Consider the following 12,500-nt stretch of genomic DNA (forward strand, 5'->3'; position numbering starts at 1 on the left):
GAGGGCTCCCGCTCCACGCTTCCTGGTGAAGACTAATTGAGCGTTTGCTCTGGCCTGCTGCGAGGCAAGGCGAGCTCACACACGCACACACACACACACACACACACACACACACACGAACCCAGGCTGGAGCGCCGGGCCCTTCGCTTCCCAGCAGCCTCCTCCTCCTCAGGAGCTGTGTTTAGCATTTAGCTGATGAGCACAGAAAACTAATGGCTGAGAGTGGAGGCATGGTAAGGTGTGTGTGTGTGTGTGTGTGTGTATGTGTGTGTGTGTGTGTGTGTGTGTGTGTGTGTGTGTGTGTGTGTGTGCGGCGCGCGCATCCTCGTGTTTTTGTGCGATAAACAGTGTGTATGTGTTTGTGTATGCATATGTGTGTGTGTGTGTACGTGTGTGCACCCTTGTGTTTTAGAGCGATAAACAGAGTGTACGTGTTTGTGTATATGTGTGTGTGTGTGTGTGTGTGTGTGTGTATGTGTGTGTGTGTGTGTGTAAGTGTCTGTGTGTGTGTGTAAGTGTGTGTGTGTGTGTGTGTGTGTCTATGAGAGGGGCGGGGGCTGTTTAAAGGGCAGGACTCAGAGCCCAGTGCTCAGGCCAGCTGAGGTGAGGTGATCCAGGCTCCCTGGTGCTGAAGAGGGGCTCCATCACACCACTGTGCAGGAGCTAACAAAGACTCAGGAGGCAAAGATTACAGGCTGGAGGGGGAGAGAACTGTAAACACACACACACACACACACACACACACTCTCTTTCTCTGTCTTTATATTTCAACCTCTCTCTATCAAACGTACACAGAAACACAGAAAATCACACACACACACACCCACAGACAGTCTTTCTTTCACTCTCTCTCTCACACACACACACACACACACACACACACACACACACACACATACGCGCGCGCACACGCATACACACACCGAGGCTTTATGGTTTCCTGCGTCTGCATGACACATGGTTGGTACGGAAAGGTCACAAGATTGATAGTGGCCAAAGGGCAGAAGATTAACACAGACAGACTGCTAAAACATCACACACACACACACGCACACACAGATGCCCATACACACACACACACACACACACACATGCACACAAAGGTAACTCAAGCCGTCCCAGAGGCCCTGCTGGTAAGCCAGGCTAAAGAGTAGGAGGACAGGAGGAAGAGAGTGGACGGGAGAGGAAGAGAGGATGGAGGGAGGGATGGAGAGATGGAGGGAGAGGATCAAACGAGTGCAGCTCAAAGACTGGCCTGCTGCAAACCCACAACAACCACACACTCCCCCACAGTCACAGGCAGCAATGATTTATGGAGATACAGGGAGTATGACTCTGTGTGTGTGTGTATGTGTGTGCGTGTGTTTAAAATAGAGAAACTGCAGCCAATAATGTGAGTGTTTGTGTTCTGAATACTTAGTACGAATGAAAGAATATGTGTTTGTGTGTGAGTGTGTGTGTGTGTGTGTGTGTGTGTGTGTGTGTGTGTGTGTGTGTGTGTGTGTGTGTGTGTGTGTGTGTGTGTGTGTGTGTGTGTGTTGTGTTTGTGAGGATACATGTGTTTGCAAGAGGAATGGGTACATAAATCCAGAGAGACTCATAAAAATGAGAGAGCGTGAATAAAGTGTTTGTTTACTTAATCAAGATGCTCTCAAGATGTGTGTTTCAACAGAGTGCCTGGATATGTGTGTGTGTCTGTGTGCGTGTGTGTGTGTGTGAAACACTTACCGAGTGTGCAGTGTTCTCCAGACCAGCCCTGGTTGCACTCACACTTGCCGTCCTTACACACTCCGTTCTCGGTGCAGCGGGGGTGGCAGGCCTTCACGTCACACACCGGCCCCGTCCAGCCCTCCTCACAGCGGCAGCCGCCCCCGACACACATGCCGTGGGAGCCGCAGTCCATCGGACACACCTCTGTGACACACACACACACAGACACACACACACACGCACACACACGCACACACACACGCACACACACACGCACACACACACAAGAACACACACACACACACACACACACACACACACACACACAGAGGGGAGTTGAGGTTAGATCATGGTCACGCTTGTCAAAAGCCATCACATTTCATGCATCATGTAGCCTATGAGGCGGCCTGTGTGGTCAACACACATGATGGATACTCTGGCCGTGAGGGGCAGCGCGAGGGCTTGCTTGGCCTCTCATGGACTATGGGTTTCCTGTCTGGCACACCTCACACAACACTTAATAACAATGACAACCCACCGCCCTGTGTGTGTGTGTGTGTGTGTGTGTGTGTGTGTGTGTGTGTGTGTCTGTGTTGAGAGTGTAGGACTTGTTGGGTGTGTGTGTGTGTGTTTGTGTTATGATGTATTATGTAGAATTCATGCTTGTTTATTTGGGGTTTGGGGTGTGTGTGTGTGTGTGTGTGTGCGCATGAAAGATTTATGAAGTGTGTGTGCATGCATGCATGGGAGGTCTGAGTGTTGTGTGGTTGATCAGAGATGTGGAACACCTATTGTTGGCGACACCCTGAACTTTACACCAACACATTCCTCTGAAATCCAGCACAGCAAGACAGGCAAACACACACACACACACACACACACACACACACACACACACACACACACACACACATACACACACACACACACACACACACACACACACACACACACACACACACACACACACACACACACACACACACACCCTGGAATGCTGCGGGCTGTTGCTGACAGCAGACTGTTTGTGTGTATTATATTTTCAAAGGATGAGGATGAAGCTGGGGAAGGAATAATGCATGAACGCATTACTTAATGAAAAAGGATTCTTCTTGCTTTTTATGGCTTTCCACTGAAGGGGTGCTGTGTGTATGTGTGTATGAGTCTGTGAGTATATGTGTGTACAAGTATGTATTCATATGTGTGTATGTGTCTCTGGTACACAGGTTGAGGGTGTGTGTGTGTGTGTGTGAGTGCAATTTTGTTAAGTCCCGTAGTTCCTTTGTTCTATTCTTGGGCAGATGGCTGTGCGCAGACAGGGCGGCTTTGGAGACCGACAGACCACTGCGTGACTGACCATAAGCCAGCCGGGCCCAGCAACAGCCGCTCCCACTGACAGCACAGACGCAGGAGCCTCCCCTCCAAACCCCACTCTCTCTGCACACAGGGATCAATGTCCTCCCTCTTTCTCTCTCTCTCTCTCTCTCCTTCTCTATCCCTCTCTCTCCCTCTCACCCTCCTGCCTGCATCTTTCCTTCTCTCTCTACTTCCTTCTCCTTCTATCTTTCTCACTCCATCCCCCTCTCTGGTTCTCTCTTTCTTCCTGTCTCTCTGTCCCCCTCTCCCTCCCTCTCTCTGGCTCTGTCTCTCTTCTGTCTCCACTCTGCCCGTGTGTGTGTGTGTGGTAGTCTGACCTCAGGTGAGACTAGGTGTGCTTGGAGTCTGTATTACGTCCCATTAGACTCTATTCCCTGCAGCGGGCAGCCATTAGAGAGTCCACAGGTGTCTAGAGAATGGCCACGCACGTCACTGCTGCTGCGTGTGTGTGTGTGTGTGTGTGTGTGTGTGTGTCTCAGTGTGTCTGTGTCTCAGTGTGTGTGTGTGTTGTGCGTGTGTGTGTGTGTGTGTGTGTGTGTGTGTGTGTGTGTCTGTGTGCTTGTGTGTGTGTGTCTGTGTGTATTTGGGAGTCTATGTGGATATCAGAAGTTCGGTAGGCAGAGAGCTGTAATGTGTGCATATCATGTACGAAAGGGCACACCATACACACATAAACAAACATACCCCCCCAACCTCATACACACAAACACACAGACAAACACACACAGATACAGACACACAGACACACACACAAATACACCAATACATGTGCACACACACACAAACACACACACACAAATACACCAATACACACACACGTATACACACACAAATACACAAATACACACACCGAAACAAGCTTTCTGTTCAGCCAGTGCATCTGTGGCTTTCTCCACTGAAGCGTGGCAGGCAGGATTACTTCTCCCCTACTCTCTCTGCACAACATTTTATCCTCTCCCTCTCTCTTTCTCTCCCTCTCTCTCTCTCTCTCTCTCTCTCCTCCCTTTTCACACACTCTCTGACATCATTCCAATACTGCCTCTGTAGTGCTATTTTCTCTTTCCCTCGTTCTCTCCACCCATCCATGGTCAAGCTGCCCTTGCAAACACCAACGTTTATTGCGATAGGTCATGCGAAGTAAAGGTTGAATGAAAAACATCCACCCCTTCTCTCGCTCTCCACCCCTCTCCCTCTCTCCCCCTCTCTCCCCCTCTCTCCCCCTCTCTCATCCCCCTCTCTCTCTGTCAGTCTTGGCAGCGGCTGCAGCTCCCAGCCTCTCAGGGCTGTTTTAATATTAGCCTGGCGCTGGGAGGAGACCCAATCGATCTGATCAATTTTTCATTCCATGCAAAAGGCGTTTATCTGCTTTTAACACAGTGCCACAGCCAGCCGCTCTCCCTCTCTGAGCATTAATTAGCACACCTCTAAACGAAGCAGCATTACATCGCTAATTAATAGAGCTGGGGGAGAGACTGACATGGAGACAGAGAGAACTCAGCACACACAGCGCCCTGCAACCCAGACAGCACATTCAGGAGGGAGGGATGGAGGGAGGGAGAGAGAGAGAAAGAGAGAGAGAGAGAAGAGGAGGAAGTAAAAGATACAGAGAGCAGGAGAGAGTGAAGGAGAGAAAGAGAGAGCGAGTGAGAGCTTCCAAGCTGGGTAAAGGGATGTGTGGAGAGCTATGGAGGGCAGCAGGGGTGTGTGTACGTGTGTGTGTGTGTGTGTGTGTGTGTGTGTGTGTGTGTGTGTGTGTGTGTGTGTGTGTGTGTGTGTGTGTCTGTCTGCGGTTCAGCACCCTCCATGGAGCGGGGACTGCAGAGGATGCAGAGTGTATGCTAGTAGGAGGGGTAGAGTCAGCAGGTTTCCTTTTGGGAGGGGGAGGAGGAGAAACAGTGTGCGTTATGCATTATAATATAGAGTGGGCCTTACCCCTCCATCATAGGCACTCTCCACTTTTTATGACTATCATCGACAAGCCAAACTGTGTGTGTGTCTGTGTGTCATACTCCCATGACAGGCACTTCTAGTCTTTGTTGTTTCAGTCTGCAAGTCAAACCACACAAAGACATCTGCACAGAATGTCCCATTTGCATACATATACACTCTCTCTCTCATTCTCTCTCTCTCTCTCTCTTCTAATGCTCTCTCTCTCTCTCTCAGTCTCATTGAGTAGTGGGAGTGCGACTCCTCAGATGGAGTGTTCTCCGATGTAGTTATAAACCAGAGGAATGGTCCTGCTGATGGTCCCCTTGGTAACAGTGAACTTAAATGATCCAATCATTCCACTCAACCAGAGCTCTGCGTCGTCACATTCCTCTCGTCTCCCCATCACCCAACAGAACATCACAGGCTACCTACAGCAGGAGCCAACGCTGGACCACTGCTACTCCTACTCAAAGCCTGACAGCAGGGGGGATAGGTGGGAGGTGTGTGTGTGAGTGTGTGTGTGTGTGTGTGTGTGTGTGTGTGTGTATGTGTGTGTGTGCCTCTGTGTAGGTGGGTGTTGGGTGTGAGGAAGGTGTGTGCTTGTGTGTGAGAATGGTTTGTGTGTGTGTGTGCCTCTATGTAGGTGGGTGTTGGGTGTGAGGAAGGTGTGTGCTTGTGTGTGAGAATGGCTTGTGTGTGTGTGTGTGTGCCTCTGTGTAGGTGGGTGTTGGGTATCATGGGCAGGGCTGGTGGCGTACCGATGGAGCAGTCGGGCCCGCTCCAGTTGGCATGGCAGGCACAGGTGGCGCTCTCGGTCTGGTAGGTGCCGTGTCCCGAGCACTGGTCCGGGCACATCGTCTTCAGGATCTCGCAGCTGGTGCCGCCCCAGCCCGGGTTACAGTGGCACTCGCCATGGATACACATGCCATGCCCAGAACAGGTGGGGTCCAGACAATCCACTATAGAGAGAGAGAGAGAGAGAGAGAGAGAGAGATAGAGAGAGAGAGAGAGAGAGGGAGGGGGAGGGAGAGAGAGAGGGAGGGATGGAGAGAGGAAGAGACCGAGAGAAAGAGGGAGAGAGGTGGGGGAGAGAGAGGGAGAATGAAAGAGAGAAAGAGAGAGAGTGAGAGAGGACAGAAGGACAGAAGGTCAGTCAGATCCGTCTGTCATTGTGTTCCAACACAGTAGGCTTTGTCTGCTGGCTCTTTGTTGCATTGTCTGGGCTCAGTGGCGGACAGGTATATTTTACACAGGGCTGTTCCGGTGCGGTGTGGTGCGGTGCGGAGTGGAGCGGGCAGCGCTGACCCAGTCCTGTCAGCCCGGGCATTGTTGCTGGAGGCAGCCGCAGACACTGAGCCTCCAGGACGAGCCACAGCGAAACAGGGAGAGCCTGTTACTGCCCTGGTTATCAGAGACAGGAACAGAGCATTCAGACAGTGGCTGACTGATGCTGGAAAAGTGTGTGTGTGTGTGTGTGTGTGTGTGTGTGTGTGTGTGTATGTGCGCGCGCGTATGTGTGTGTGTGTGTGTGTGTGTGTGTGCTCTCTGTGTGTGTGTGTGTGTGTGTTCTGTGTGTGTGTTTGTGTGTGTGTGTGTGTGTGTGTGTGCGTGTGTGTGTGTGTGCGTGTGTGTATGTGTGTGTGTGCATCTGTGTGTGTGTGTGCATGAGTGTGAGTGTGTGTGTGTGTGTGTGTGTGTGTGTGTGTGTCCACACAGGCCAGCGTGTAATTACACATATCTTCAGTCGTGTGCTCGGGAGGAAGTCATCCCCAGGAGGACTGAGGGTGGTGTAGCCCCCTCGTTCCGGTGATTGTTTTAGAAATGATGCAAATTAATCAGCGTATTCACTCAGAGACATGGATCCCATAAACCCACCCACAGGCACCACAATGGAATCTCATTGCACTTAATTACATTGGGCTGGATTGGTATAGATGTGCACTTGATTATCCTTTGCATGCATTGAATGTGTATGTTTGCACGACTATATGTGTGGGCCTATTTATATATGTGTGTGTGTGTGTGTGTGTGTGTGTGTGTTTGTGTGTGTGTAGATGAAGCCTGAAACTAATCAATGCTTCTGGCTGGCAGTGATTAGATCTTTCTTCGGTCCATCCCCGACGGAGTCGAGCGGAGCGGAGGCTGGTTGTTGGCGCTGACGTGACGCGACGCTTGGTTTCCTCGGCTCAACTGCAGCGTGTGTGTGTATACGCTGCAATACATGCCGAGCTAATTTAAGCTAATCAGTCGACGCGAGGAAAATCAATTCTAATCTGGCCTTTTCCTTCCAAACGGCCCGGCCGGAATGCCAAACGCCGGAGACAGTGTCGGCCCCGCGGAACTGCCATATCAATAGGAACATCAATGCAATTATTTGCTCTGTGAAGTAGAGAATAGCAATTGTTTCTGGAATATTGAACTATTAACTCCTGACTTAATGATTATTGCGGGGATGGTGAGCAATCAAGGCCTGGCAAAGGAAAAGAAGCGCGGGACAGAGCAGGAAAGAGAAGAAGAAGGGATGATGAGGATGGTGGGGGGGGGGGCGGTAAACGAGGAGAAAAGAAAAGAGCCTTTGATGCCTGCTGGACGCGACTCTTCTCCTCCTTCATTAGGGAGAAGGCGAGGGAGGGAGGGAGGGAGGGAGAGAGGGAGGAGGGCGAGGAGGGAAAGATGAGCTGGAGGGATCGCGTTGCCCTTCGCCTTTCTCCCTCTGCCCCACTCCCAGCCCCCCCCCAACCCCCCCCCCGCCCCAGCGACTCCTCTCCTCTCCTTGGCCGTGTGAAGACAGGATATGCAAGACGAGGCCGTTGGGGTTCGGGAGCGGTGGGCCACTCTCTCCGGTGAGGCGTGGCGCGTTAAAAGGTGTCTCGGTAAAAGGGGTCGGATAAAAAAAAAGAAGAAAAAAATACCAAAGATCGATGCAGCTCAGTGTGACCTCGGCGCTCTCTCGTCGTCGGACAGGTTTGGGACATGCGATCCCGCCGCACTCTGACAGGGTAACCCAAAGCCGAGAGGGATGGAAGAGGGCTGTGGGGGTGAGTGGAGGCTGAGAGCCCAGGGACTCAACACAGCACACAGCCCCTCTCCTGACACCCCAGGCCCGCGCACTGCTGTGCTGTGTTGTGCTACGCTGTGCTGCTGTGCTGTGCGCTATGCTGTGTTGTGTTGCTCTGTGCTGTGCACACTGCTGTGTTGTGCTGTGTGCTATGCTGTGTTGTCCTGTGCTGTGTGCTATTCTGTGCTGTGCTGTGCGCTATGCTGTGCTGTGTTGTGTTGTGCTGTGCTGTGCGCTATGCTGTGTTGTGTTGCTCTGTGCTGTGCACACTGCTCTGTTGTGCTGTGTGCTATGCTGTGTTGTCCTGTGCTGTGTGCTATTCTGTGCTGTGCTGTGCGCTATGCTGTGCTGTGTTGTGTTGTGCTGTGCTGTGCTGGGCACTGCCGTGCTGTATTGTCCTGCATTGCATTTCATTGCTGCATCTTGGCCCGACCCGCCACGCCCCTACAGCGCCGGAGGGGTCTCTGGTTCTGGAATCTGTGCTAGTCTCCGCGGAGCGACTGTGAGACTGCGTCTGGGACTGCGCTGCTGTGTCTCTGAGAGAGTGAGCCACTTCAGGAAGAATGTGTCAAAGATAGCCGAGGGACGGGACCGACTCCCAGTCTGGAATCAAAGCGAGAAAAAGAAAAACCCCGCCACTCCAACAAAGGAGCCCTGAACTTGCGAACTCTCCCACAATAAGCCTCCAGACATTAATACTGCTGCTCCGGCCCAGACGCCAAAGATCTCGACACGACAGCAAAGAACGCTTCGCTCCGCTCCTCCGCTCCTCTCTCGCATTCTCTCTGTCCCTCCGTTCTCTCTCTCTCTCTCTCTCTCCATCTGTCTTGGAGGATTCTGCAAATCATTTCCAAATGCCACCTCACTGAAGTTGCGGTGCCTTAGCGCCTTAAAGGAGACCATTTCCCCAAAGGGGTCCCACAGAGGGAAGCTCGGGCCAGTCCCCTCTCCAAGACACACTAAATGGTGTAGCTGGTGACAGCCTTGGCTTTGACCTTTTCCCCCGCTCAAGGACAACATTAACTTGCGCGCCCATTAAGAGTGTGTTTTGGGCTGCTCTGGGAAAGTCAGCTATTTAGAAGTCGCCGCCTTGAGCAAAACGATTATTATAATAAATCTGCTCAAGGTCTTTTGGTTGCATTAGGGATAAGAGTGGAATGTGAATGCTGCTAAATGAGAGGCAACAGAGTGATGTTTGAGATAAAATGGTGTTTAAACAAGGATTTCACTTCACCAAAGTGATGAGGGGCGAGGTGCTGTTTATACAAACTGCCGATGAAAGAACTGTCTAGATAATGTGATGTGTTTCTGTGACACTTTAAGGAAAGGAGCTTTTAAAAACACAATCTCTCTCTCTCTCTCTCTCTCTCTCTCTCTCTCTCTCTCTCACTCTTACCCTCCTCGCAGTTGTCTCCCTTGTAGCCCGTGTTGCAGGCGCAGGTGCCCATGATGCAGATGCCGTGGCCGCCACAGTGGCCGTCGATGCACTGGTTGCTGGGGACGTCGCACTCGGTGCCCTTCCAGCCGCTGTAGCACAGACAGCGCCCCCTAGAGTACTGGCCATTGCCACTGCACAGCACGGGGCAGGCGGCTGGAAACAGAGACACAAGAGGCAAGAATGTCACAGACACACAGACAGAGCTGGACCAGTGAGAACTAGAGCAAAGATAACACGACATGTTCTTTCATCAATTGTTGTGTGTGTGTGTGTGCGCGTATGAGAGAGAGAGAGAGGGAAAGTGTGTGTGTGTGTGTGTGTGTGTGTATGTGTGTTTGCGTGTGTGTGTATATAAAAAGAGAGGCAGAGAGACAGACAGAGAGAGAGAAAGAGAAAGTGAGAGAGAGAAAGAGAGTGATGGATGGTACCTCTTGAGCAATCAGGTCCAAGGAAACCTGGGAAACAATGGCACGTTCCAGATCGACAATCTCCGTTTCCATGGCAATTGTGAGGGCATTCAGTGACAGAATCTGTGGATGGGAAAGAGGACAGTGGAGGAAGAAGCAGAGAAAGAGGGAGGAAGAAGAAGAGAGCAAGAGAGAGAGAAAAAGAGGGAGGGAGAGGAAGAGAGAGAAAAAGAGAGAGGGAGAAGAAGAGAGCAAGAGAGAGGTAGAAGGAGGGATGTAGTGGAGGAGAATGAGAGAGAGAGAAAGCGTAGGAGAGGAAGAGACTGTTAATTGAGGAGGCAGATTCTGTAAATTAACAAGCTGTGTCACCTCCCCATCTCTCTCTCTCTCTCTCTGATTCTCTCTATCGTATTTTTCGGTGTTTATCTTCTTCTAGTCTTCCTCTTCTCATGCTGTAATTATAGTTGGAGCAGATGCTTGATTATGGCAAACCTGTGGCTGCCTGCTCTTCACTAATGAACCAATCACAGGATTATCATGGCCAATTATCATCCACACACACCCCAGCCCATGACTACGCCACACACACACACACAGACTCTCTCACACACACACACACGCACTAACACACACACACACACAGACGCACACACACACACACACACACACACACACACACACACACACACACACACACACACACACACACACACACACACACACACACACACACACACACAAAAACACACACTCACGCGTGTTTACACACGCACAGACGCTTGCACTCACACACATACACACACCCACATACACACAGGGATGCAGACGCAGGCTTGCAGAATATAAATTGGCCTTTTCACGCTATATGACTGTCTTTGTACTGCTCTGATAGATGGAAAAAGCCACACAGGAATCGACGGGCACACCCACAGATGTGTCTGTTCACACACACCCCCACACACCCCCACTCACACACACCCTCCAACAAAAGAGACTGCAATGAACTATGTTTTTATTTATACAGCTCATCCCCCTCCCTATACACACACCCCCACCCACACACACACACACACACACACACTAAATTGCACAAACATAGACATCGCACCAAACTTTCCCACACCAAAATCCCTTCAGCTGCACAGCGGAAATCGATGATGCTTTACGGTATATAAACTCTACTCTACACTGCCTGCTCCCTTGGGCTTCATGTATGTAGTTTAGATTCTCTCTCTCTCTCTCTCTCTCTCCTTTCTCTCTTTCTATGATTTCTCTTTTTGCTTTATTTATTTGCCATTTGAAAGCTTAAGTACATGCTGTAGCCTACACAAGCAGGTGTGCATACATTGATGCGTGCACACTAACAAACCCACACATACAGTACACACACACACACACACACACACTTACCTATGATGATGGTGTTGTAGGAGACCTGCTCGGTGTTCTTGCCGTCGTTGTAGAAGGCCATGTGCCAGGTGCCCGAGTCCAGGAAGCGGATGAAGCCGGCATCGTGCAGACTCACCGAGCGCGCCCGCCGAGCCCCCTCCATCTCCAGCAGACTCCGCTTCTCCTTGGAGATGAGCAGACTACCGTCCAGCAGCTCCACAAAGTCATACTGTCACACACACACACACACACACACACACACACACACACACACGCACACACACACACACACACATGCACACACACACACACACATGCACATACGTTAAAATAACATATCCACATTTACTGTTTACAGCATCCTGCTGTCAGAACATTATGGCTTACAGTATGCAAGGAGGACATTGAGCAAAACGTCATCTGGGGCTAAATCAAGCATGCCGTTATGGTAGTCAGAGCCCATTTATTTGCTCTACATGTTTTTCCCCTAATGTGGTGGTAAGAGCTCTTTTGATTCCTGTAGGGACGGGAGAGACCGACAGACATTCCACACAAGTGAAGTGTTTTCCAGGGATATGAGAGGAGATGACACCCCGGATCAAAACACCTCGCTTAATTACACGAGAAGAGTGCAGAATAACAAGCCTGCATTCTGACAGCAATAGGACACCTGACAAATGGCACACGTGCCCCACATGAAAGCCTTTTGAAACCTAACCAGTGATGCTTAGCGCTAACGCAGTCTGAGGGGGCCTTTCACGCTGTACACGCGACGTTTCGGCGAGGCTCGCGGCTCATTTTCACAGCTCAAGGGCCTCGCCGTAATCCGCCACGAGACTCTTCGTCAAGTAGGTGTTCTTCAGTGCTCCGGGCAGGATAATGCAGACCTCTGATAACGGGGGAAGTCTAAAGTGCTTGATGATGCCTGAGCTGGCCTTCACGCACTCGCTGTGATCAGAGGAGAAGCATGCAGGCGACTCTTCACTCTTTGTGGATGAAAAAGAAATACAACAAGTGCGTCGGGCTCCTGTCAGAGCTAGCGCAAGGTCTTTTCTCTTTCTTCTCTTTCTTTCTTTCTCTCTTTCACTCTCTCTTTCTTCCTTTCTCTCTCTCTCGCTTTCTTTCTCTTTCTCTCGTTTGACGTCACGCCGCCGTGGCCCCTTGTCCTTGACTGTCCCCTCCTTTTCTCTCT

At 50.9% G+C, this 12,500-nt stretch overlaps 1 protein-coding gene across 1 annotated transcript in view; it reads right to left on the reverse strand.

Moving 5' to 3' along the window:
* The window catches only part of tenm3 (teneurin transmembrane protein 3), a 204,192-nt gene that overhangs the window by 70,188 nt on the left and 121,504 nt on the right, over positions 1–12,500 (reverse strand). Inside the window, exons 8-12 of the mRNA XM_062520548.1 lie at positions 11,330–11,537; positions 9,941–10,042; positions 9,471–9,665; positions 5,775–5,975; positions 1,729–1,914 (exon numbers count right to left, since the gene is read on the reverse strand). Of these exons, the coding sequence (XP_062376532.1) occupies positions 1,729–1,914; positions 5,775–5,975; positions 9,471–9,665; positions 9,941–10,042; positions 11,330–11,537 (892 nt within the window). The remainder of the gene's footprint in view (positions 1–1,728; positions 1,915–5,774; positions 5,976–9,470; positions 9,666–9,940; positions 10,043–11,329; positions 11,538–12,500) is intronic.

The sequence above is a fragment of the Sardina pilchardus genome, chromosome 2 (assembly GCF_963854185.1).
Source record: "Sardina pilchardus chromosome 2, fSarPil1.1, whole genome shotgun sequence".
Taxonomy (NCBI): domain Eukaryota; kingdom Metazoa; phylum Chordata; class Actinopteri; order Clupeiformes; family Clupeidae; genus Sardina; species Sardina pilchardus.